Source organism: Kogia breviceps, chromosome 11 (genome assembly GCF_026419965.1).
Source record: "Kogia breviceps isolate mKogBre1 chromosome 11, mKogBre1 haplotype 1, whole genome shotgun sequence".
Classification (NCBI taxonomy): domain Eukaryota; kingdom Metazoa; phylum Chordata; class Mammalia; order Artiodactyla; family Physeteridae; genus Kogia; species Kogia breviceps.
In genome coordinates this window covers 24,201,980-24,227,846 of record NC_081320.1, presented here as the reverse complement: position 1 = coordinate 24,227,846, position 25,867 = coordinate 24,201,980, and the positions used below count along the sequence as shown (strand labels likewise).

The 25,867-nt window shown below is 53.7% G+C and overlaps 3 protein-coding genes across 4 annotated transcripts; 2 read left to right on the top strand and 1 right to left on the bottom strand.

The window, feature by feature from the left end:
• Positions 1-4,780: 4,780 nt before the first annotated feature.
• On the top strand, positions 4,781-7,298 carry PCGF1 (polycomb group ring finger 1). 2 transcript variants are annotated; one of them, XM_059078592.2, is made up of 9 exons: positions 4,783-4,917; positions 5,337-5,442; positions 5,600-5,752; positions 5,899-5,970; positions 6,097-6,202; positions 6,385-6,418; positions 6,516-6,602; positions 6,967-7,047; positions 7,151-7,298. In XM_059078592.2, exons 1-9 carry the CDS (start codon positions 4,825-4,827, stop codon positions 7,196-7,198), a joined length of 780 nt encoding a protein of 259 aa, XP_058934575.1. In that variant the 5' UTR covers positions 4,783-4,824; the 3' UTR covers positions 7,199-7,298. The 2 variants fall into 2 exon arrangements, with proteins under 2 accessions (XP_058934574.1, XP_058934575.1); XM_059078591.2 differs by lacking the exon at positions 7,151-7,298 and having other exon boundaries at positions 4,781-4,917; positions 6,967-7,143.
• A 7,232-nt stretch (positions 7,299-14,530) lies between these two features.
• LBX2 (ladybird homeobox 2) lies at positions 14,531-16,137 on the top strand. The gene is made up of 2 exons (XM_059079236.1): positions 14,531-14,735; positions 15,752-16,137. Exons 1-2 carry the CDS (start codon positions 14,531-14,533, stop codon positions 16,135-16,137), a joined length of 591 nt encoding a protein of 196 aa, XP_058935219.1.
• Positions 16,138-19,058: 2,921 nt separating this feature from the next.
• Positions 19,059-24,144, bottom strand: TTC31 (tetratricopeptide repeat domain 31). The gene is given in 10 exon segments (XM_067007362.1): positions 19,059-21,016; positions 21,204-21,305; positions 21,525-21,666; positions 21,760-21,855; positions 21,931-21,977; positions 22,530-22,718; positions 22,826-22,898; positions 22,998-23,061; positions 23,708-23,792; positions 23,927-24,144. Coding segments are annotated over 10 exon segments (1,128 nt in total). The 5' UTR covers positions 23,957-24,144; the 3' UTR covers positions 19,059-20,716.
• Positions 24,145-25,867: the final 1,723 nt, after the last annotated feature.

Sequence of the window (25,867 nt, the reverse complement as noted above, 5' to 3'; positions counted from 1 at the left end):
GGGAGCGTGTGAACTCTGCATCCTTCCCCGGGATGGGACCCGGGGCCGGCTGGGCCCCTGTGCCTTAGACCCGCCCCTGCCGCCACCCAGCCCGGTGCAGGCCGCCATAATCGGGTTAGCTGGGTCGGAATTACATTACCTTCCCCGGCCCGCCCCGGACCCCGGGGTTGGGGGGGCTGGCTCCTGGCGCCTCTGAGCCGGTGAGACTGGGCGCCTGGAGGGGGATGTTCTTACCATCCCTCGGAGGGTGGGCACCGATGAGCAGCTTGGCTTGCCTCGTCACGTGGTGGCCAAAGTACCCCGCCCCACTGTGCCAGCCCTAGCCCCTCCACTGCAGCCCACTCCGGTGCTCCCCTACAGGCTGCCAGTTACCCGTGTGAGCCGAAATGCCTTCTAAGTCTAGTAGATGGGTCTCCCTGGGAGCACCGATCTTCCAGTTGATTCTCCAGGATCTCCTGGGGAAAACTCTGCCCCTCCTTTCTCCCTAGCAGATGGGCTGGCAGCCTGGTGCCTAGGGCAGGGTAAGGGGTCTTTTCTCTCCAGGGAACCAGGAATGATATTTGGGCATCTGGGCAGGAAGATAAGGAAGAGAAAGAAGGGAGTAGGCTTTCTCCTCACACAAAGCCACCAGCCCCTCAGTGTTCTCAGAAAACCTCAATCTGAAGGGGGTGAACGATGGGGGAGGGAGGCAGTGGGTATCAATAACATGTGACATCCTCCCCCAGTCTTGTCCACCTCCATCATCCATTTCTCCAGCTATTCCCCCACCCTGCTAACAATCCCTTCTGAAAGGGTTGCCGGGGCTGGGGGGTGGGGGGCGGGAATTGTCACTTTGGCAGCTGTTTTTGTCTTGGTGAAGAAGACAGATATCACCACCTGCCCTAAGCCTTCAAAGAACTCCAAGCATCTTTTCTCAGCAGTAGAGGGGTTGGCGCTACTAGAGAGCATGAAACCTCTACTGTTCAGGCAAACCCTTCAGAGATAGCAATGGGCTGGATTTCCCTGGATGAGAACAGAGAGCCTATAGGGAGACAGTCAAGTAAATAAAGTCTCTCAAGGGGACTGGCCTGCAGGTTAGGAGTTTGTCAGTCCCCTTTCCCACTCCAGGGGTGGGCCTCAGGAGACAGTGAGCACTAGTGTGTCTCCAATCAAGCGGAATAAGTCCTTCTTGAATGAATCAATGAGTGAATCAATGCAAGTGAAAAAGGTAGCATCGTGCAGACCTGTATACCTGCTTACTCTACATCCTGCCTTTTTTTTTTTTTTTTTTTTTTTTACATCCTGCCTTTTGAGGTCAGCACAGATGGTATGGCCACCCAGAGATTACGCAACTGATCCTTGGAGGAGAATGGTCACAAACCTGGTAGTATATACACATCTTCTGGGGATTAAAAAAAAAAAAGATTTCAGTGCTCTGTTTCAAGAACAAATGGCATCAAATTCTGTCAGCCACAGTCCTAGGAATTTCTCAGCTTGCCTCCACCTTGCTAGTTCCCTGATTCTCTAGCAGGATGGTTCCTGCTAGTTTCTGTTGAAGAGAGGCTCTGGAGTCAGCACCCCCGCCTCTCATACACACTGCCTTGGGTCCATCCCACCATTTCTTACATGCGTGTGGCTGTCCAACTCTTCAAGTGTTCAGGACTTCAAACCTACAGCTTCAAAGGGAGAGGCCACATTCCCAGCCCATGCTCCTGAATCTTGTCTTCCGTCCTGCTGTTGGTGCCATGTCCCCACTCCTGTATCATCATTTTTCTTTTCGATTTAGTCCTTCCAACCCCCAACTGTCTGAGGTCTCTACTATCTGGACAAAGTCTTTGCCCAACTCCTCAAGAGAAATTATGTGTTTCTTTTTCCCTTTTACTGCCCATACCCATTGCCTCCATTTCCCCATTATTTATTCTTTTAACCCACTGCAAGCTGGCTTCAGTACATGGACCCTTTCTCAAAGCGCTCCCGTGTCCAGTGTCTGTTATCCAGGACTTCTCTGACATGTTTTACTTTGTTGACCATCAACTATTTCTTGAAATGTCCATTCTTTTGGCTTCCATAATATCATATTATTCTACATCTTTGGACATTCACAGTCACTGCTTGTTTTTCCTCCACTGACTTTTCTTCTTCCACCAAACACTGTGAGCATTCTTCAGAGCTCCGACTTCAGCTTTACCCATCTCTACATCTGCTCAGGTTTCATCCATTCCAATAGTTCCATCTATTGCAGCTACCCAGAAAACTTGGAGATCTCAGTCCCTGGTTCTGACACTTGCTGTGTTCCACCCTACCATTCTAGTTTTCTGGCAAGTTCCACCTGCTTTCGCTCTAGCCACCTTAAGTCCAACAGGCTGGAGGAAATTCTTCCCCTCAAGTTCCTTATTCACTTCCTCCTATTATTCTTTTCTTTGAAATGTTTCATACACAGTCCTTCCTTTCCATTTCCACAGATAAAAGCCTAGTCTAGGCCATCATCACCACCACCTACATTCATGTGTTCATCCAGAAAACTTTGATCCTGGCACTGGAAATATAGTTGTAAATACAACAAAAATTCCTGCCATTGAGCAGCATATATTCCAGTGGGGGAGGCAGATGAAAAAGGAAATATATACGATAAACTTAATAATAACAATGCTAAGAAGAAAAATAAAGCAAGGAAGGGGAAAAAGAAGTGTAAGAGTGGGGGATTATGATTTATCTAGATTGATCACAGAAGGCCTCATGGAGTAAAGACCTGAAGGAAGAAAAGGGCATTTTGGATATCTGAGCATTTCAAGTTGGGGACACGAGAGTATATCCTGGTGTATCTGTGGAACAAACAGTGAAGGGGTCCAGTGTGTCTGGAGAGACTGAGGGACTGCGAAAGACCATGCAAGGCCTTGAAGGCCATTGTAAGACTTGGACTTTTATTCTAATTGAAAAGAGAAGCTATTGGAAGGTTTTAAACAGAAAAGTAAGATACCTCATTTTTAAATTTTATTTTAAGCAACTTTCTTAAGGCAAAACTGACATACAATAAACTGTACATATTTAAAGTGTACAATTTGATACACTGACATATGTATACACACATGAAACCATCAACACAATCAAGATAATAAACATCCATCAACTCAAAAAAACTTCCCATGTATCCTTTTTTTTTTTTTTTTCGGTATGCGGGCCTCTCACTGTTGTGGCCTCTCTCCCGTTGCGGAGCATAGGCTCCAGACGCGCAGGCTCAGCCACTCCGCGACATGTGGGATCTCCCGGGACTGGGGCACGAACCCGTGTCCCCTGCATCGGCAGGCAGACTCTCAACCACTGCGCCACCAGGGAAGCCCCCGTGTATCCTTTTTTATTCATGTTTTACCGGAATCACTGTGAGCTGCTATGTTTAGAATAGGCTAAAGAGGGTTAAAGGTAGAAGCAAGGAAAGCAGGCAAAAAGCCACTGCAATCATCCAGAGAAAAGATAATGGCATCTTGGAACAGAGAGGTAAGCAGTGGCTGTAGCGAGTCCAGAGAAGAGATAATGGCATCTTGGAACAGAGAGGTAAGCAGTGGCTGTAGCGAGTAGTTGATTTTAAAAATATCATTAATCTCATAACTCCTTACCGCTAATTCACTCTGAAGATAAATGAACAAATATGTTTCTTTCATAGGATAACTCCCTCTCTTCAAAAACGTCTTTTAGCTCCCTATTGCCCTCAGGCTAAAGTCCCAACTCCACAAGGCTCTGCTTTTTCTATCACTACTCTCAGATCTACACCTGGGCCTCACCTCAGTCCAGCCCCTCTCCGTTCACTCCCCTCCACTTTGCCTTTCTTTTCTATTTCCACCACACTCCTTTCCCCACCCCCACCCCCAATCTCTAAATTGTGCCCACACAAAGACCCAATTCCTCCAGAAAGTCTTTCGGGGTCTCCACTGGTATCTCTCCCTTCCTGAGTCTCCAATTGCACCTGATGTTAATACTCCACAGTAATTTTATCCTTATTTTGTTTTTTTTTAATCCCACTTTTAAAAAAGTACCTAGAGACGTCGGTGTACCAGCTCTAGGGCCCCTGCGTCCTCCCCCAAGTACGGGACTGGGCCTATGCTACCGCAGGAGTTAGCTGCCTCAGCGTGTCCGTGTGTGGTAGTGTCTTAGCCGTCCTCCCCTCCTTCTTGGGCATCTGCTCTGCATTAGTCTGTCCCAGGCCTCCGCAGGCGCCGATGATTGAATCATCATCATTAACCAGGGCCTGCTCCCCCATCCTCGGCGGCAGGGGGGAGTGTGGGGGCGGGGGTACGGTCACTACCAAGTCCCTGGGGGTCCCTCCTTCCCCTCCACCCTCTACGAGATTCCGCAAAGCTCCGAGAAACCGCCGCTGTGAAGCCGGGACAAGGCCCACCATCGGGATGAAGCTCCGTAATGCGGACGCGTCAGCCGCGGAGGGCGACACAAGTAGAGGGCCCCGGAGGGGCTTCTTTAGCAGGGACATCATCACAGGAGATCGACGACCCTGAGCGGTGGCGGGAGGAGACCGCCGGGCCTTTGGGAGTTGAAGGCGGCAGTCCTTTGCAGGCTCCAAAAGTTAGTCCCGAGGTCGTGTAGGGTCTATTATGATGATTACTACAGGAGCTCAAAGAGAAAGGACCCCTTCCCAGGCACCCCCCGACTCCCTAATTACAGATTGAGGAGGGGGAGGGGCCAGTGGGGCTCAGGTGAGCACACGGGGAGAAAGGGACATGGGCGGGGCCTCACAGAGGGTCAGCGAATCCGAAAAGACCTAAGCCTTCGTTGCGAGGCGACAAGTCCCGCCCCGCAGGCGGCACCGGAAGTGGCCGGCCGGGATCAGCCTTTAAGATGGCGTCTCCTCAGGGGGGCCAGATTGCGATCGCGATGAGGCTTCGGAACCAGCTCCAGTCAGTGTACAAGATGGACCCGCTACGGAACGAGGTGCAGGGGCGGCAAGGTTACCACTGTGGTCGGCTAGCGGTGCGAACTGCGGCCGGCTACAGGACGGGCGGTGGCTGGCCGGGCGCCAGTGCGCCTGCGCAGAGACAGGGTGCCCAATGCGCCTGCGCGATTGCGGTCGGGTTGCCAAACTCCAGGCTAGGACGCCTGCGCATTGTGCCGCTCACTCTTTGTAGTCTCCCCTGGGAAAGGAAGGTGGGGCGAGTTGTCTTGGAGGGAGACCCCGCTGTGCGCGGAGCCCTCTGCTGGGCGGAGGGGGAGTGTCAACCCCCGGGAGCTAATCGGCTGACGGCGCAGGGTGCGGTGTTGGCCCTGGGGTCTGATGAGAGGCGACTTCCAAGTTGTGAAGGCACACGGGTTGGGGTTGGGAGAGTGGTCGTTGACTGAGGGTGTGTCCGCAGGAGGAGGTGCGAGTAAAGATCAAAGACTTGAATGAGCACATCGTCTGTTGCCTGTGCGCAGGGTACTTCGTGGATGCCACCACCATAACAGAGTGTCTTCATACGTGTGAGTGCCCAGGACCCTGGCTGTTTCTTCCAGGCCCCACTTCCCACTAAGCCGGCTGCCAGCCTCTAGGCTGCTTGCCCCAACCACCCAGGCGACCCACCCAGCCCATGAACCCGATTTCCAGAGGGCCCGAGAGTTTGCTTTTTTCTTCTTGCAGTCTGCAAGAGTTGTATTGTGAAGTACCTCCAAACCAGCAAGTACTGCCCCATGTGCAACATCAAGATCCACGAGACACAGCCACTGCTCAACCTCAAACTGGACCGGGTCATGCAGGACATCGTGTACAAGCTAGTGCCAGGCTTGCAAGACAGTGAGTAACCAACCTGACTTTGAGGGGCCTCTAGAGGACTGATGCTGCTTGAGATGACAAGGGCTTTGGTAAAGAGGTTGATAGTAAGAGGGACAAAGAATGAGGGAGGGCTTATATTTTACTTCCTGTACTCCACTCCCTTCTAGGTGAAGAGAAACGGATCCGAGAATTCTACCAGTCCCGAGGCTTGGACCGGGTCACCCAGCCCAGCGGGGAAGGTATGTCTCTTGGTAGCAGGAGGCTAAGGTAAAACCCCCAGAGCATTCCTCCTGCCCAGTTTTGCTCCCCGGGGAAAAAGGCATATGGAACATGTGCCACTCTCCTCATTACTCTGTCTTTCTCAGAGCCAGCCCTGAGCAACCTTGGCCTCCCCTTCAGCAGCTTCGACCACTCAAAAGCCCACTACTATCGCTATGACGAGCAGCTGAGCCTATGCCTGGAGCGGCTGAGGTGAAGGACAGGTCATGGGGTATCTGAAGTGACAGTGACAATGACCCAGAGGCAGGGAGGGGCTCAGGGAGTGGGCGAGCAGTAAGGGAGTGTCTGTTCACTTGAAGAGAGTATATCATGGTTCTGGTCAGGGGACGGGGGAAAGATAGAGCTCCCTAACCTGTGTCTGTTTCCCCACCCAGTTCTGGCAAAGACAAGAATAAAAGCGTCCTGCAGGTGAGAGGGGCTGAGGGGAGGGCCTCTCTAAGGAGACTCAACTCCCCATGGCCCTTCCCTCACACACCTGTTCTCTTCCTTTCCCTCCCACCCCCAGAACAAATATGTCCGATGTTCTGTTAGAGCTGAAGTTCGCCATCTCCGGAGGGTGCTATGTCACCGCTTGATGCTAAATCCCCAGCATGTGAGTATCCCGTAGTAGGTTTTTTTGGGGGGTGGGCTGAGAAAGGAGGAACAGAGTATAGGGTAGACTAGGGTAGTTCTTGACCTGTGCAAGAGGATAGTTCTTTTTTTTTTTTTTTTTTTTTTTTTTTGCGGTACGCAGGCCTCTCACTGTTGTGGCCTCTCCCGTTGCGGAGCACAGGTTCCGGACGCACAGGCTCAGTGGCCGTAGCTCATGGGCCCACCCGCTCCGCGGCATGTGGGATCTTCCCGGACCGGGGCGTGAACCCGTGTCCCCTGCATTGGCAGGAGGATTCTCAACCACTGCACCAGCAGGGAAGCCCAAGAGGATAGTTCTGAAAACTGTGCCCCTATCTCCCTCCTAGGTGCAACTCCTTTTTGACAATGAAGTTCTCCCTGATCACATGACCATGAAGCAGATATGGCTCTCCCGCTGGTTCGGCAAGGTGAGCCAGTGCCAAGGCAGTCTCCAGGGCAGGGGCAGGCTGAAGGGGCCTCTTGGGTAAGAATGTTCCCACTGACTACTTCTTCCCTGTGTTCTCTCCTTAGCCATCCCCTTTGCTTTTACAATACAGTGTGAAAGAGAAGAGGAGGTAGGGGCCAAGCCCCCACCCATTCCTCTGCCCTTCCCTCCCCAGATATTTATGTGAAATTAACCTTGGCTTTATTTTTTGAAATAAAAACTTTAAAAAGCGCATCTTTTTCCTTTTTTTCCTGCCACACACTCATGCTTTGTCCTGTGTCCTGCTTCTCTCTTGAGTTTCATCAAGAAGGAGGGCCTCTCTATGTTGGTGTTCCCTCAGTGAATTGCCAAATGAAAGCAGTAGAGGACCCTACGTATGTAAAACTCTGAAGGTGACCTAAGTGAAACCGGGTCATTCATACCAGCTCTTTTTGGTGAAGGGAAGGGGAGCTCTCACCGTCCTTGAATGTTGCCACATATAATGCAGGCCTGAGTGGAGGTATCCTAAATTCAATAGTGGTGAGAATGGGGCTATAGGGTTTGACAGTAGCCACTGCAGGGCTGAAGAAGAGTGATATTTGAAAGAAAATACAAAGAATTGCACTATGGGAGGAGCCTTAAAAAAATTGGGATGCAAGAACACATGGGTATAGTCACAGCTGGAAACCTGGCTGTCCATATGAGATTCAGTGGGCCTTCAGGTACCTGGGCTAGGTGAAGCCAGGGTGTGGAGAGGGTAGTTGAAAAGAGGGAACTGGTGCCCAGAAGAGGCACTTTTTAGGAACAAGAGGGAAGCAACAAGGCGAGAACTCCACTGAGTAATTCAGCAAGCATTCCTTGTCTGTTTGAGCCAGACAGTAACAGAGGAGGGGACTGGAAGCCAAAGCAAGGAGTTCCTGAAGGAAGCTAATGGGCTGCTGTGGAATCTGGGACAAACTGGATGGCATAGGAAGCATAAATGTTAAACCTGATTTTGTTTAACATCTTTATTGGAGTATAACTGTTTTACAATGGTGTGTTAGTTTCTGCTTTACAACAAAGTGAATCAGTTATACATATACATATGTTCCCATATCTCTTCTCTCTTGTGTCTCCCTCCCTCCCACCCTCCCTATCCCGCCCCTCTAGGTGGTCACAAAGCACCGAGCTGATCTCCCTGTGCTATGGTGGCTGCTTCCCACTAGCTATCTATTTTACATTTGGTAGTGTATATATGGCCATGCCACTCTCTCACTTTGTCACAGCTTACCCTTCCCCCTCCCCATATGCTCAAGTCCATACTATAGTAGGTCTGTGTTTTATTCCCATCCTACCCCTAGTCTCTTCATGACTTTTTTTTCTTATATTCCATATATATGTGTTAGCATACGGTATTTGTTTTTCTCCTTCTGACTTACTTCACTCTGTATGACAGACTCCAGGTCTATCCACCTCATTACAAATAACTCAGTTTCATTTCTCTTTATGGCTGAGTAATATTCCATTGTATATATGTGCCACAACTTCTTTATCCATTCATCTGTTGATGGACACTTAAGTTGCTTCCATGTCCTGGCTATTGTAAATAGAGCTGCAGTGAACATTTTGGTATATGTCTCTTTTTGAATTATGGTTTTCTCAGGGTATATGCCCCGTAGTGGGTTGCAGGGTTGTATGGTAGTTCTATTTGTAGTTTTTAAAGGAATCTCCATACTTTTTAAAGCCTAAATCTGGCGCTGGTCAAAGTCTGACTCCATGAATTCAAGGGGGTCATTGGGTATAGCTTGTGAGGGCTGAAGGTGCCTGAGCTGCCTCAGACGGAGATTGAGTGGCAGAGGACCCAAGGGAGGGCCATAGTGAAGGTGGCCTGAACTGGCTAAAAGAGCCAGAGACTCAGGGGCAAAAACCTGAGCTCTCTCCCAGGGCACAGTAGGTGTGGGCTTCCCTCCCCATTGATGAAGCTTGTAGGCCAAGAGAAAGGCATATGTGGAGAGACTGCAGACAGCAAGGCAGAACCCTTGGTGAACTCTGGGCAGGCAGCAGGGACCAGGATAGGGACACTGCAGGCCCACTGGCCCAGGCCCAGTTCTTTCCTGGCACCATCTCCAAGATTCCCGAGCTTCACATGTTTCAGGCCTCAGGCCTGGAACGCGCCCACCCCCCCACTGCCCCTCCTTGAAAGCCTAAGTGTCACCTCCTCCAGAAAACCTTCCCTCAGCCAGAATCAGGGCTTTTTTCAGTGTCTTTGGCCTGCTTCTATACCAGCATATATCTGGAGGGGTTTTTTTGTTTTTTTTTTTTTTAAATATTTATTTATTTATTTTATTTTTTGGCTGTGCTGGGTCTTCGTTTCTGTGCGAGGGCTTTCTCTAGTTGCGGAGAGCGGGGGCCACTCTTTATCGCAGTGTGCGGGCCTCTCACTGTCGCGGCCTCTCTTGTTGTGGAGCACAAGCTCCAGATGCGCAGGCTCAGTAGTTGTGGCTCACGGGCCTAGTTGCTCCGCGGCATGTGGGATCTTCCCAGACCAGGGCTCGAACCCGTGTCCCCTGCATTGGCAGGCAGATTGTCAACGACTGCGCCACCAGGGAAGCCCTGTCTGGAGGTTTCTGATGAATTATATCTATCCCAGCGTTCCCCATTCTCTTCTCCCTGAATTTAAGCTCTGGGTACTCCCAGGTCCACTCAAGCACGCAGCGCTTAGACTGTTCTCAAGGCATTTGTGTGTGAAAGGGCATTTCCGGGGGCGGGGGCGGTAGTGGAGGTAAGGAGAATGGAAACGCCCCTAAAGAGTAGTCCGGTAGGGGCTTGGCGGCAGCTTGACATCTAGCAGGCCCAGTCAGAAGATAAGGCTGCTGGAGACCGGAGACCTGAGAACCAAGCCTCGGGATGAGGCCTTTGATGACACATTGCTTGCGGCCAAGAAGCAGCGGAAGGCGCTCAGGCCTGGATCTGCGTTGGAGCGGCTCCCCGCCTCGCCCTCAGCTCAGTGGAGCCTTTTTTTTTGTCTGTTTGCCGGCGTGGCAGTGGTGGCGGTAGCTGCCGTGCGTCTCCCGAAGTGGCTGATCAGACCAGCTGCGGGTACCGCACCGTTCTCCCTCCATCTGTGGGTCCATTACTTCCCTCCCTGGCCTGCCCCACGCAGATCCTGACCCTCGGGGTCACTCGGGTCTCGATCTGCGCCACAGCAGACAAATCAAGCCCACGGTTCTCTTGGGCTTGGTGACCTAGAACGCCCGCGCTGTGCTCAGAGAAGCGGCCGCATTCCCAGCATGCAGCCCGTCCTCTCGCAGGCGCCCAGGACCTCGCGGGGCGCCCCGGTGGAGGCGTCGGTCCTCACCTGCAGGGACAAACTCGCTCTTGCCCCTGATGCCCTTTCTCACCAAACCCCTTTCGTGGTCCACACTCACCTGAGGGAGGGGGCACCAAGATTTGCTCTGGCCTTTGGCACAGAGGAGGACCCATCTCTCTCAGCCTGGCCAGTCTCTCCCAGGACTTGGGGGTGGGCGGGGGTGAGGAGATAGGGAAAAGGGACTTCCCTGGAGCAATGAGTCCCAAGGGTTACACCAGTGTGGGGGTGTGGGGGAGTGTCTGAGCATCCCACCGCTCCCCCACCCCAGCCTGCACACCCCCAGCTTGGCAGCAATTGCACAGAGCTTTTTGTGAGCCAGCGTAAAGGCCCTAAAAGAACTCACAGACCTGAGGCCCTAGAAGTGAGGAAACTAAAATTTATGTCTGAATCAGTTATATCTGCATTAACGTTTTCTGAAAGAGAAAACCATCCCAGTAGTGTGTGAGATGTATGGACTCCCCGCCCCAGCTCCTCTGCCTGGAGTTTCTTCTCTAAAATGCCCACTTCCCTCTCACTCTGGTTAAGGGATTTCCCCTGGCGGGTGGCCGGGGGGGGGGGGGGGGACGGGGGGGGACAAGCACATCTCTTGGGACTGTCCTCAGCCATCCACCACCCCAAGGAGGTTATTCTGAGGATTCCTCCCCCTTTTACACTCACAGAATTCAGAAAAATGCTTGGGGTGGGAAATCCAGGGGACTAAAGGTCATTTTTTTAAAAAAATTACCTTTATTCAAGTCAATTTCTGTGTGTGTGTGTGTGTGTGTGTGTGTGTGTGTGTGTGTGTGTGTGTGTGTGGTACGCGGGCCTCTCACTGTTGTGGCCTCTCCCGTTGCGGAGCACAGGCTCAGCGGCCATGGCTCATGGGCCCAGCCGCTCCGCGGCATGTGGGATCCTCCCGGACCGGGGCACGAACCCGTGTCCCCTGCATCGGCAGGCGGATTCTCAACCACTGCGCCACCAGGGAAACCCAAGGTCATTTATTGAGCAGATATGGATGCCAAGAAGAGGGGGTACATCTGGGGCAGGCCTGGGTAGAGGAATCTCCAAGCTGAGAGGCTGAGGAGGGCAAGGCAGATCAGAGGTGCAGTGTCAGGGAATGAAAAATAAGATGGGGTGATGAGGAAAGGGAATACTGAAAGAGGGTGTTGGGGGTGGGTGAGAAGGCACCCATAAGTGGGAATAGAGGTGCCTTCTGGAGGGGAAGTGAGAAAGAGGGGATCTCTGCTAGAGGAGGGAGCAGAGGACACCCAAATATCTGAAGGGACAATGGGGAGAATCTGTTGCAGAAGGGGGGTGGCAGGCAGCAATGTAGGCTCACGTCTTCGGATGGCTCTGGGGAGGACCCAAGGCAGAGAGGGTTGGACCACGGGGCTGGGAGGTGTGGTGGGAAGAGGTGCACTGGGGAGCAGCAGCACTGCTGAGCTGGGGTCGGGGGAAGCTTATGAGACAGCTAAGAGCCCCCCTCCTCAGCCCAGAACCCAGGTTTAATCTCTTAATCTCCCTCATTAATCATTCCCTTCCTCCTACCCCCCTCGGAGGATCTGGTTTCTCCCCAGCTCAGGTTCCAGGGGCTTTGCTGGGAAAAGTCCCCTCCTGTGGCCCCACTATTGTCTGGACAAGTCCCTGGCTGCTGAGATGACCTTAGCTGGGCTCTGCTGTAAGTGGCCTCTTCCCTTTACTAGTCTCTCCTTCCCTCTCCTCCCCCAAACCCACATCTGGGGACTGCCCAACCCCAATGTTCAACCCCATTCCTAAGCCCGGTTGCAAGGGGGAAAATGTTGGAGAGACAGAAGGGGAGGGAAGCAAAGGCCCTTCAGGAGAGCCCCACACTGACACACAGGAGTAATTGAGAGCAGAAGAGATGACATAAAAGCTACATAAGGGGCTTCCCTTGTGGTGCAGTGGTTGAGAGTCCGCCTGCTGATGCAGGGGACGCGGGTTCGTGCCCCGGTCCAGGAGGATCCCACATGCTATGGAGCGGCTGGGCCCGTGAGCCATGGCCGCTGAGCCTGCGTGTCCAGAGCCTGTGCTCTGCAACGGGAGAGGCCACAACAGTGAGAGGCCCGCGTACCACAAAAACAAAACAAAACAAACAAACAAACAAAAACTACGTAAGAAGATGCATGAGTGAAGACCAGAGTGTCTGTTTGGTGACAGGCCTGGGACATAGGCTAGGCAGTTCCTGCAGCCTCCTGAGACCTTCTTTAATTGCAGATTAAGTGAACCCCCCAGGATGGTTCAGAGGGCTGAGGCCTCCAGCTAAGAAGATCTCTCCTGGCCCTCCTCCACCTGTCACCATTAATAACCAATTAACAAGGTCCTGGCATCTCAGCTTTCCACTGTCTGCTCTCTGATCCAACGGTGGCCCACTGTGCTGAGTTTATTGCTTAGGCTGCCATGAAGGTACTATGTGAGTGTCTGTGTGAGTCTCAGGGGATGGGAGGTGCCTTGAGAGGGAGCCCTCTACCAAGAATACCCTTTGTTGGGTGTGGGCTACGTCACTGCCTCAGGTTACATGAGGTTCCCTGACCCCCATTATCAAAGTGTTTTCTTGTCCTTGTCAAGGAGTCTTTGACCCAGGTGTCTTGGATCTCCCAAGCTCTGTTCAGGGCACCCCAACTGCAGGCTCCACTCGCCCCAGAGAATAGACAGGTGGACTCAGAGTATCACTGCACAAATGGTGGGAGGTACAGAAGTCTACAGAGAAGGTGACATAATGGAAAATCCAGGAGGGACTGGTCCACTTCTTCATGGCACAGTTCAAAAAAAATAGAAGAAACCATAGCAGCAAGTTCCTTAGGTGTGGTGAGTTCCTCAGGAGTGGTGGGGCTTCTCTGCCTCTGGGATGTGATACGTGAACAAAACCCTTGCCCTATTGGGCCGCCACTGGTGAGCAGTGCTGTCCCAGAGCTGTCTTCTTCCTACAAAGGAGGGCTGTGGTATAAGCCCAGGACTAGCTGTGGGAGAGAAGCGAGAAAGACAGAACCCAGATAAAATAGGAATGAATATCCCAGGTCTTAGAATTTGCCCCTGGGTTGGTAGGGGTTCTGTCCCGGGATCTGGTTGGGTAGATGAAGTCTGTCCTTCAAGTCACTGTTCTATAGCGAGTGACCCTGACGCTCCTGGGCAGTGACCAGTGGCCGCCTCCACTGTTTTAGATGCTGGGTGGTTTCTGGGCCTCTCCAGGCTGAAGGACCTCTACTCCAGCTACAGGAGCTTAATAAGAAGACAAAGACAGACAGATCGACAGATAGGTGGAAAGAGTAACCAGGAAGCCCAGGCTTCACTGGCAAAGACCCCTCCTGGGCAGTAACACTAGCTCTGGTTTGCTGTGTCCTCTCTCCTGAGGCCCAGGAGGTCTCCGGCCCCTTCTCCATGTGTTTTGACTTCCTCAGGGCCTCTGAGCCCTAGCAGGACAGCCTTGGGTCCAGCCAGAGAGCCAGCAGAGTCCACTCACCTGCACTTGCTTCCCCATGACATCCCCAGTATTCCCGGTTACAATCGCTCTGCCCGGCCAGGTCCTTCCAAGTTGCAAGTCCCCCAGCCCCCAGCACCGCACTAATAGCTTCCAGCCGTCCGACCTCTTTAAGAGCGTTCCGCAGGGATGGGGCGGAACGAGGGGGCCAGGTCAGGACACAGAGGTCCTTACTAGGTGAGACTGGGTATCCTACCACTGCCAGCTCCGCTCTCCCTTTTCGGGATTTTGCAACTCCCCAGCCGCTGGGGCCAGGGAAAGCAATTTTATTGCCGACGAGTTTATGAGCCAGAGCTGCGGCTAGGCGGGGAGTCTGTGGTATACAGAATCTGGGGGCCGCCCAGGAAGGGTCCAGCCCGAGTGTGCACTGCGCCGCGTCCGGCAGCGCAGAGCAGCCCTGCGGCCCGGCCTGGCGGGTTGTTCCTCCGGTTTCTCTCCACACCTCCCCACCCTGTAGAAATACCGCTGCCGGGACGTCTACCAGCTCCAGACCCACCGCGGACCCGGCCGGGTTGGGGGGTGGGGGCGCAGGAGGAGGGGCACTCGAGGCTCGGGCCCAGCGCGGGGGGCGGGTCTGAGGCTGGGGGCCCAGATCGGGAGCCGCGCTGGGGCCCAGGCAGCTGCGGAGCCGAGCGCGGCGGGACCGCCACAGCCCGGCTGGCCATGAGCTCGGGATCCGAGCCCCGGACACCCCGGACACCCTTCAGCATCGCAGACATCCTAGGCCCGCACATGGTTCCCCGAGGACCCTCTGCGTCGCAGCTTCCAGAGTCGAACCAAGGTCCCACGTCGCCGCTGTGCGCGCTGGAGGAGCTGACTAGTAAAACTTTCCGCGTACTTGACGGGCACGCTCCGCAGCCCTCTGAAGGTATAGCGCCGGCGAGGTCGCTCACTGTGACTTGGCCTTCTCCCCATTTCTTTCCTCCAGGTTCCCGGTCTCGAACCTTCGTTCACCCTGGCCGCTACCCTAATCCGCACCCTGCCCTCAGCCCACGTGCCGGGGCTTGCTTCTCCCTCTTCTCCCCTCCCCTCCGTTAGTTCCCAGGCTCCGCGCCCGCTCCTGGAGGTCGCCAGCGCCGAGGGGCAGGGCCAGTCTGTCGAGAACTGAGCGGGGCAATCGCGACAGAGAAAGGCCAGAGAGGAGACAAAAGGCCTGGCTTGGAGGCTGTAAATGAGTGAGCTAGGGCAAGGGCGGCGCACAAAGTGCAGGGAGGCGAGGCTCGGGCCTCTCCGGGTGACCGAGCTCCGTTCCAAGCCGCTCTCCTCTCGAGAGGGCGCAAGGAGCAGAAGTTCCTTGGAGCCTCAAGGGCCGCGGGACTCTGGACTCCGCCTTTGCTCGCCCTTTGTACCTCCACTTTCTCCCCTTTGGGCTCGAGGAGGGGGCGCCCGTGTCAAAAAGAATAAGCCGAGAGTGCCCGACACCCACGAGTCTAAAGAAGGGCACGGTGCAGGTTCTCTTACACTCACCATTTCGGCTGGCTGCCCCTACTCTGACCATGGTCCGCCCCTGCCTGTGGTGCTGGCCCAGACCTGCAAGCCCGCTCCACCAGGGGCTCCGGAAGGCCTCAAAGGCCCCGCCCTTGACCGCCTGACCGTGCACCAGTTCTCTGGCTTGTCCCGCCCTCCTCCCACTCCCCAGTCCCCGCAAGATACCCTCAGCCTCCTGCATCCAGTACCCCAGTGGCCGGTTCCACCCCCGGGCTGAAATACCACCCTCCCCCCTCGCAAAGTTGGGGAAGGGGCGGCGGTTCTGGCTCCCGTCCGTCTTTTCGCTCCGCACCAACGCCCCTCTCGCTGGTTTGACCCCACCCCCGCTTTTCCTCCCAGACCGAAGCCTGATTCCCGCAAGCTAGAAGAAGGCTGACCCCCGCCCTGTCCCCGCAGGCCGCGCGGCCCCAGGCGCGCTGGGCCCTGGCCGGGCCGGCCGCAGACGGCGGAAGTCACGCACGGCGTTCACCGCGCAGCAGGTGCTGGAGCTGGAGCGGCGCTTTGTCTTCCAGAAGTACCTGGCACCGACCGAGCGTGACGGGCTGGCGGCGAGGCTCGGCTTGGCCAACGCGCAGGTCGTCACGTGGTTCCAGAACCGGCGAGCCAAGCTCAAGCGCGACGTGGAGGAGATGCGCGCCGACCTGGCCTCGCTTCGCTCGCTGTCCCCCGAAATTCAGTGCCGCCTCGCGCTGCCTGACGGCGCCCCAGGCCTCTGCCCGGGCCCCGCCCGGCCTGACTCTGGGCCCCAATTGTCAGACGAGGAGATACAGGTGGACGATTGAAGGCAAAGCCACCTCCAGGGCTCTGGGGCCCTGGACTCCGCGCCTCCGCGGCCTGTCTGGGTTCCGGGGTAAAGGGGAGGGTGTCGACCCGGGCCCCTTCCGGCTCACAGTCCAGACGTCCACCTTTCCCAATTGTTGAGAATAAAGTTGAGACTCCGCCGAAGCACGCCTCAATCCTGGCGCTCCCAGCAGTAAGAGCAGAATCTGCTGATTATTGCGAAGATTCCGTGCTTGGCGCCGTGCCTAGCGCTTTAAATCCGATGTTTCCTTTAACCCTCACGCAACCCGATAAGGTAGGTGATATAATTATGCCCATTTTACAAAAGAACAAACCCCTAGGTTAGGATGTGAACCCAGGCATCCAACGCCTTCAGAGCTGGTGCTTGTCAGCTTTATGCTCTGGAGACTGCGGGATGAGGGGAAGGGCATATGGGACTCTGGTAGCTGCGGGCGCGTACCCCTCCTCTACTGGCCGCCTTAGTTCCAGGTCTCCACCCGGCGTTTGATCAGCTGCCACCTGGGAGACCTTGCACCTAACTAATAGACTGGCCCTAGAGTGACAGCGTCCTGCCTGACTCTCCTTTTTCCCCACCCTGAGGTCATTTGTTAAATAGAGTCCTGACCCTTCTCCTTGGCCCCACAGAGAATCCTACGCTGAGACACAGGCAAAGTGATGAGCTCTGGGAGAGGGGACATACCCCTGCTTCTGCGACCTCCATCCCGCCCCGCACTTGGGCGGAAATGGTCACCACCAGGATGATGGTGGTGGCGGGAGGGTGGGAAGGACTGGTCCCACTTGCTGAGGCAGAGCTTAGAGTAGCTGCTTGCAGGGTAGAGAGCCCAGCCCACCTCCTCCGGCAGACATTTCTGAGATTAATTTCTAACGGTGGTAATTAATCATCCTCCTGCATGTGATGGGGAGGGAAAAGGAACACTTCCCGTGATGCAGGTCTTCCCCCATGCCCTGTCATCCCTGTTCATCTTTAGGAGACCATGCTTAGGCTTGGTCTTCCTGCTTCCCCTCTCTCCCTATCAGTCCTTCCTCCCTCCTCAGACCTTCCCATGCTTAGGTGCCACAATCCCACTCTCAGGATGCTCTGGGAATAATCCACCCAGCGCTGGGGTGGGGGGAGGGGTGTGTGTCAGCTAGGGCCTCAGTTGCAGGTAGAAGTCCCAGAAAAGGATATTTCAGGGAAGTGAACAAGGCTGGACGGCAGAAAGGAACCTGGCATTTTCAGACACAGTTCCAAATGCTTTGCATGGATTAATCTTTACAGTAAATCCCATGAGAAGAGACTTTAATTTCATTTTAAGGATAAGGAGAATGAAATCACAGAAGCCCATGATCATGTCATGAAGCTTGTAAGTGGGGCTGGGACTACTAACTGAAAGAAGTGTTCACAGAGCAGAGAGAGGGAAGAGCCAAAGGTAGGAATTTAGGCATTGTACTGTAGACGGAGCATGTCATGGTTCTTGGAGGTTTTAGGGAAGAGAGGTATAAGAGCAATGTTTAGGGCAGGCTCATCTGGAGTGTAGCTCTGGCCACTGCAAAAAGTAAGAGCAGAGAGAATTCAGGGCCAGTCTTGGAGTGCGGAGAAAGGTTGTTATGAAACAGGAATCAGTGTAATTTCTCCAGTGACCAAAGATTGGAGGAGTCAAAGACAACCTTGAAACCCTGGGCAACTGGAAGGAAAATGACATCATTGACAGGAACAGATAATGACTACTAGTACAGAGCTAAGAATCTGTCACCTATTATATACGAAAAGTATCCCTTGCACCTGTGTTGCCTCTACAGTACACATATATAACACACATACCTCCCCTGGTTCCTGTTCAGGGCTCCATCTGTATTCCCTTCATCCCCTTCTAAAGACTGCCTCTCTGGAACCTTTAGATTGGGGTGACCAATTCATTCCTGTTTGCCCAGGGCTTTCCCACTTTTAGCACTGAAAGCTCCACAGCCTTGAAAATCCCTCAGTCCCAGGAAAACCAGGATGTTTGGTCATTCTGCCTCCCAGCCCTGGGGACTCAGAACTCAGCCCGCTGGGTCAGAACCCTACCAGTTAGCAGTGTGAGTGTGGGACAAAGTGGAGGCAAGGTGTCAGGAGTCCTATGGCTCTTGGGAAAGATTCAAGTCCAGGACAGTCTAAGAGGTACTGGGGCGGGGACATTTCTTTGAGGGGCTGGAAGAGCAAGGAGCAGCTCAGCCTGAAAGCAAAGATGCCATACAGTAGTGGTGGGTGGCCCTTCTTTGAGGGGCCAGGAGCCCTAGTGGAGTCCCCAAAGCATGTCAGTCCAACCTTCCTAGCCCCAGTCCAGAACAAGAGGGCCACATGAGCAGGCCTGGTGTGGAGGCACTGTGATATAATCACCCCTTAAACACACACAACTACCTCTCCCAAACCCTACCCCCCTGCCAGCCGGGCATGAGCAAAGAACTCCCAGGGCAAATCATTCTAGTCAGGAAGGTAGGATTCAGTCAAGTTAACTGGCTCTGAGCCATAACCCTCTGCTACTTAGGGCTTCCTAAATTCTAGCCCAGTGCTACCACCTCTTATAATCAAGACTTGGATAAACAAAACTCAAACCTGTCCCACCAAAATGGCCTCCTGGATGGGTGTCTCCTCTGCTAGGTCCTAGAGCAGAGCTTCCCGAACGTCAGGTGCCTCAGGATCACTGGGAGGGCTTATTGAAACACAAACTGTTGGGCCCACTCTTTCAGCTTCTGATTTAGAAGGTCTAGAGGGGGCCTGAGAATTTGTATTTGTAAAAAGTTCCCAGGTGACACTGATGCTGGTGGCCCAGGGACCACGCTTTGAGAACCACAGTCCCACAAACTCTGTATTTTGTGAAATAAGCAGCAATTAATTCACTCATACTCCTCTTCCCAGTGTTGGAATCATGAATATGTAGGACAATTGCAGATAAAAATCAGTTTATTTAACACCCACTATGTACCAGGCTTTGGGTAGGTAGGTTCTCACACTTTCTCTTTCAGCCCTCACAACAGCCCTGTGGAGTAGGGATTGCCCATATTTTACAGATGAGGAAACTGAAACACAGGTGTTAAGAAATCTGCCGAGGGCTTCCCTGGTGGCGCAGTGGTTGAGAATCTGCCTGCTAATGCAGGGGACAAGGGTTCGAGCCCTGGTCTGGGAAGATCCCACATGCCGCGGAGCAACTAGGCCCGTGAGCCACAATTACTGAGCCTGCGCATCTGGAGCTTGTGCTCCGTAACAAGAGAGGCCGCGTTAGTGAGAGGCCCGCGCACCGCTATGAAGAGTGGCCCCCGCATGCCACAACTAGAGAAAGCCCTCGCAAAGAAACGAAGACCCAACACAGCAAAAATAAATAAATAAATAATTTTAAAAAAAAGAAATCTGCTGAAGGTTACCCAACTAGTAATGGCAGACTTCAATCTGTCATACAGTATTTAAGGGGCCTGAAACCATAAGTAATAACAAGAATTTGGGACTGCCTTAAATAAAGAGGTGCTTCAGCATCTCCTATCTCTGGGTGCAAACGGTGTTGAATAAGACCCATAGGGCAGCAAGAGTCATTCATCCTGATAAATGGTTCCTCTAGGAAAGGCATTCTGGAGGCCTAAAAGTCCCCTGTAGATCCATATTTAAATGAACTGAGAGTCCCAGGCAGAGCTAGGGAGGAACCAGCCAGGCGCAGCTGCCAGGATCTTAGAGGAGAAACCAGAAGGTCGTGATTCTTATACAGAAAGTAGAGGATTTTAGCCTTCTTTAGGGGCAGTGACCCTGGGTGGAAAAAATTAAGTAATTTAAATTCACATGGGGGAAAGGCTGGTTACAATGCCCAGTGCTGGAGTGGAGAAAGACCATGACCAAGGTAGCAGAAGCCTGGGTACCTGCTAAGGCCCCATCAGTGGGAGAGCCAGCAGTGCAGGTACGTGGAGATGTATGGGCTCTGCCAGCTCCAGGCAGGAGCTGGTAAGCTGGTAAATACAAACCCTTGGTGAATCTTCTAGCAGTGGGAGGAGGTGAGCATCAGACCATTGGGCAAAGGAGAGGTTAGAATATGCAGAGAAGTGTGGACAGGAAACGGGGCATGAGGAGCTCAGGCTTGAGAAAACAGGGCAAGAACTGGGATTAGGAAGAAGTGAGCATCTGTCAAGCTGAAGGGCGAGACTTGGGCCTTATTCATTACTGTGACCCCATCCTGAGCACAGAGCTCTGGCCGGTGAGTGAGTCCCCCAGGGCCAAGAAGCAGGGCAAGCCTCAAATGCCCCCACTGCCAGGTCTGTTATAGTCTGAAAACCTGAACTTTTGTACAGATCCCTTCTTGAGCCTTGGGGGATTTTGTTTTTCCTTACTGCTCCCAGAAGAAGCCATCTGCTTAAGAACCAAAGAAAGCCTATCGCAGTGGATGTAGGGCTCCTTTCTCTCATCAGAAGGTCTCTGTGGCAAGAGGCATGACTGCCAGGGATGTTCCCAACCGTGGTTTTAGAGTACAGGTCTCAAAATGTGCAGTGAACTGCTACCACACGGTGTCCTTCATCCCTGTGGGATGCACACATGGCCTTGCCTTATTAGGGACAGGTCCTCCTTCATCTGGTGTGAGGTAGGTGCTGGGGCCCAAGTCCCAGGATGCCCCAGCCCTTTGAGGAGTCCTGGAAATGGAGAGGACAGGGCCTTCTGCTCTGAGTATGGGGGAGGGACCAGCTGGAGTGGCTCAGGTGATGTGGGGGATAATGCAAGGGTGGAGACAGAAGGCCAGGGGCCCTCGGAGCAGTGCTTCCAGGGCAACTGAGGGAGAGGAGGCCTGAAGGCCCCAGCTCAACATGGGGAAATGCATAGGTGAATCCAGTTGACAGAGGCGGCCCAGGGCTTCCTCCTCGCTGGTCCTGCTGAGAAAGAAGAGGGAGGGGCACCTGATACTCCTTCCAGCAGTGCTGCCTGTGCCCCCCTCATCCCGTGCATCCCTGCCCATCCCCCTTATTTGCCTGAGGCAGAAAGCAGCACCACTTGGTGTTGCAATCCTGGCCAGTTCTCTCTCTTTCCCCCTCAGCATGAGAGTGGGTCTGGTCCCCTTACCAGAGCGAGTTGAAGAAGGCAGGAGTGGAGCTCCCAGGCTGCGTCAGGCTGGGATCCGCCTCTCAGAGTCTCCTGGAACACAGCAGCTGCCTCTTCAAAATGCTTCGGTCCCAGAGGAATAAGAAAGAGGAAAGTTTAGGTGTCAGTGGGGTCAGGGAACTTAAAACTGCCCCCTTTCCCAAACTGGCTCCAGTTCCGAGTACCACTAACATTGTGACATTGTGGTAGTAGCGTAACTAGAAAATGTCAGTGTAGACCTGATCCCCACCCGATCCCACTCAAATTCCTCTTTTGCGGAAGCAGAAGACTCAGACCCATTACCTGCAGTCCCATCAAGGCTTTGCCCAGGTGGAAGAGGCCCCGGGGCCAGCCAGGCCTCAAAGTAAGGGCTATCTGGGCATCAGCCAGGGCCCACACCGGCTGAGCCAGCCGTTCATGGCAGAATGAGTGATTTCCAAGTAACCTGATAAAGACAAAGTGGCCAAAAGTCCAGGTCCTCCCTCGGCACCTGGCCTCGCCCTGATGTCCCAGCACAGAGGCCAACCCCTCCACCTACCGGTGGTCCCGGGGGTTGAGCTTCGAGGCCTGGGTGAAGAGGACCACGGCCTTGTGGTGGAAACCATTTTGGCCAAAGCTGGTACCAAACTCTGGGGAGGAGAGAGGGTAGGAAGGTTCAGATGGGGCTATCGCAGGGAAGGATGGGTGAGGAAGGAGAAAGAAAGAATATCACTCCTGGCTCTGTTGTAAGGCAGCTGCCAGCAATTCTAGAGATGCCTAGGAATGGGAAGCAAAGTCAAGCAGGACTCAAGGCCTCCGCCTTCCCAAATCCTTCTCCTTTGTTTAAACAGTTTGTATCAGGCAACTCATGTAATCCTCGTGACAGGTCTGCAAGATGGCATCAGCCCTACTTTCTTTCAGACGAAACTACCTGGGGTCAGGGCGACGGTGATGGAGCTTGATCCCAGGTCTCCTTTTTTTTTTTTTTTCCCGGTACGTGGGCCTTTCACTGTTGTGGCCTCTCCTGTTGCGGAGCGCAGGCTCCAGACGCGCAGGCTCAGTGGCCATGGCTCACGGGCCCAGCCGCTCCGCGGCATGTGGGATCTTCCCAGACCGGGGCACGAACCCGTGTCCCCTGCATCGGCAGGCGGACTCTCAACCACTGCGCCACCAGGGAAGCCCCGATCCCAGGTCTCTTAATCCTATAGGGCCAGAGAACTCCTAGTGGTCACTGCCCTCTTCCTGTAGATTGCGTAACTCCCCAGAGCCCTCTGGCGCCCCTTCCACTGGTTGCAGCTGAGGTTCTTCTGCCCTCCTCCTCACCTCTGCCTTATGACTCTGCCGGGGGCTCTCTTCTTTTGGAGTGCTTCCTTCCTCCTAACTCATCTTCTCTTGGGGACCCAAGCTCCTGCCTTGGGGCTCCTGACTCAGTCCCTTTTCTCTGCAGGCACTGGGGGGCCAATCCCCAACCCTGCACAAAGCCAGAGACACAAAAGTACTAGATAGATCCAGTGGGTCCTGTGAGCAGAAAAGAAAGTTAAGGAGGGGCAGGGATGAGGTATGTCCTAGAGTAGTGGGAGGAGAGGGTGGGCAGAGACCATAATGGGAAGGAAGGGGGCTCTTACCTCTTCCTCACAACACTGTCCCTGAGCTGGGTTCCCAGAGCTGGACGGGGGGCTCCCATCCCCATCTGCAATGCCTCGGCCTGGAGGGAAGGTGAATAGGTGCAGTGTTGGGATTGCCTGCTTTTCCAGCCCCCACCTCCTGGTCCCTGGTGCTCTTAGTACCTGCCTGTAGACATTTGCGTTGGACTCCCCACCATCCTGCTCCAAACGCTCTCTTCGCTTCCGATCCTTTTGACACCGTAATGACAATGACAAGAAAGAGGAAGATGTATTTTGAGCACTATACTTAAACACCCCCCCACACACATATTTTGTATCCTGAGACCAATTCTTCATGTGGACAATATATATCACATGCCATGGTACCGTACTAAGAGCTTTGCATACACTATCTCATTTAATCCTTGCAGCTCTATGAGGTAGGTTTTGTTGTCATCCTCATTTTACAGGTGGAAAAGCAGATAAGACAGTCACTAGGCAGAGGGCTCATAGTAAGGAGGCAGATTCCAGCCCAGACAGCATAGTGTGACTCCAGAACCACTGCACCAAATGGCCTCCAGGAGACCCTGCAGCCCCTGAGCCCCATAGGACCCCCTGGCCATCTAGAGCTCTCTCCCCTCCCCCAAGTCCCTCTGGGCTCCCACTCTTTTTTTTTTTTTTTCAGTATGCGGGCCTCTCACTGTTGTGGCCACTCCCGTTGTGGAGCACAGGCTCTGGACGCGCAGGCTCAGCGACCATGGCTCACGGGCCCAGCCGCTCCATGGCATGTGGGATCTTCCCAGACCAGGGCACGAACCCGTGTCCCCTGCGTCAGCAGGCAGACTCTCAACCACTGCGCCACCAGGGAAGCCCTGGGCTCCCACTCTTTCTGCCCTCCAGCTACCTTCTTTTTGAGTCGTTTCTTCTCTGCTTTCCGTTTCATGCGCTCCTGCTCAGACATTGGCTCCTCAGCCAGGCGGTTGGCTTCCTGGAGGGGAAGGGCAGGTGGCAGGAAAAGAGAAAGTGAAAGGGAGGTAAGCAGTATGAACGAATCTTGAAAGATCCAGATTAGGAGAGAATATAGACATGGGAATCTGGGGACTGGGAGAACTAGAGTCTCACCTCTTCAGTCAGCAGGAGCCTCTGCGGCATGGCCACCTGAAGCAGGTTGTCTGAGTCACTGAGGCAGGATGCCGAGGCAGAAAGGCTTTGAGGGCAGGGCTTAGACCCTCGTGGAGAGTATAGGAAGGACTTTCGGAGACCACAGTAGGTGCCCAGTCTCTCAGCCTCCTTGGCCTTGTCATTCTGTCCAGCTGTTTCCCCCTCATAACAGAAATGGTCTGGAGGGAGTCTGTCAGGAGGGAGAAAGAGAAGGGAAAGAAAGAACATGAGAGAGAGGAGCATCTGAAAGCCACCCCCCCCCCCAGGGTACCAGCCTTAATCCCTGGGCCTGGCACCTGCACTCCCCACCATGGTGCCACAGCTGCAGCCACCTGCCGCTCCCACCCACACGGATCCGATGCAGGCCCTAGGGATCATTCTCCACAAGTCGTCGAAGAAAATCCACTATGTCTTGGGAGGGGGAGGGGAGGGGAGATTAGGTTGATGTTGTGGGGAACTCTGGGAGACAGCAAGGAGCTTGGCTGGGTTGACCGCTCCACCACGGCAACCACTAACCAGCCACCCAGCCTGGAAAACCTTACTGGCTGACCCCTCCCTGCTCAGCACCTCAAAACATGCTGCTCCTGGGCTTCCCTGGTGGCGCAGTGGTTGAGAATCCGCCTGCCGATGCAGGGGACACGGGTTCGTGCCCTGGTCCGGGAAGATCCCACATGCCGCGGAGCGGCTGGGCCCGTGAGCCATGGCCACTGAGCCTGCGCGTCTGGAGCCTGTGCTCCGCAATGGAAGAGGCCACAACAGTGAGAGGCCCGCGTACCGAAAAAAAAAAAAAAAAAAAAAAAAACATGCTGCTCCTGACTTTCACATGTATCACCTGCCTTCACTAACTCTTTTGCCTTCCCAAGAGCTGAGGGTGGCATTCAGTCCAGGCTTCTCTGACATCCTGCCATTAGGTCAGCCACACTGATGCCCCTGAAATGGAGCCCTCTTACCTGCTCTTCCAGCAGTGTCCCCTGCCATATCCTTGAATATGAACACCCCTATATAATCCACCCTGGGGCTACCTCAATGCCTAAATGAGTGCCACAGTTCCTGGCTGGCCTCTTCCCTGCACTTTATCTGTTTCTCCCCCAAACTAAGCTCTCAGCAATTACTCCCCTACTCAGAATTTTCCAGTAATCCCCCACTGCCAGGACCACAGGCAGGACTGAGTCTAGCCTGGGATTCGGAGCCTTCCAAAAAGCTCCCTGGCTGACCTTTCCAGTTTTCCCTTGCAATCCTCTCCTACTTAGCTGCTGTCCTCCCTCTGCCGCCAGGCTCCTTCCAGCCTTGGGGTCTTCCCCCAGCTGTCCTCAAATCCCTCCTGGCTCTGAGCTTCTTTCTCACCACAACTTGCCTCACCTTCAAGAGTTCAAATTCCATCTCCCCACAAAGCCTTCCCAGACCCTTTCATTTCCAGTTATCTCTGCCCTCATTCAACCAAGCTGCATTAACATAGCCTATGTTATATAATTTAAAACCTTATTATTCATTGCTTTTTATTGCTCTCTGAATTAGCCAGGTAGCATAGAACTGGAGAGAACACTGTGCTGGAGCACAGCTGCTTGCATCTTAGTTCTGGCTCTGCCACTACTGGGCTGTTTGATTTTGGACAAGTCATTTAACCTCTCTGGACCTCAGCTTCCTCATTCACAAAATGAGGCAAGACTCTTCAAGGCCTGGCCTGTACATTCTGTGGTTCTAATGAGGATTGTTTCCTTAGTTAGTGTAAGCCATCTTTAAAAACAAACAGAAAAAGGACTGCCTTGACCGTCTATCTCTCCCCAAAACACAGTCTATACCACTCTCTTAATTCACTACCTGGCCACACATGATCTGGTCACCAAATCTCTTCATGAAATCATCTCCTACCCTCTCACCCTCCTCCAACTGCAGTGGTCTCCT

Coding starts and splice junctions, on each gene's coding strand:
- PCGF1 (XM_059078591.2), top strand. CDS start 4,825: ATGGCGTCTCCTCAGGGGGGCCAGATTGCGATCGCGATGAGGCTTCGG. Junction 6,203..6,384: donor CTATGCCTGGAGCGGCTGAG/GTGAAGGACAGG, acceptor TTCCCCACCCAG/TTCTGGCAAAGACAAGAATA. Junction 6,603..6,966: donor TGATGCTAAATCCCCAGCAT/GTGAGTATCCCG, acceptor TCTCCCTCCTAG/GTGCAACTCCTTTTTGACAA.
- LBX2 (XM_059079236.1), top strand. CDS start 14,531: ATGAGCTCGGGATCCGAGCCCCGGACACCCCGGACACCCTTCAGCATC. Junction 14,736..15,751: donor CGCTCCGCAGCCCTCTGAAG/GTATAGCGCCGG, acceptor CTGTCCCCGCAG/GCCGCGCGGCCCCAGGCGCG.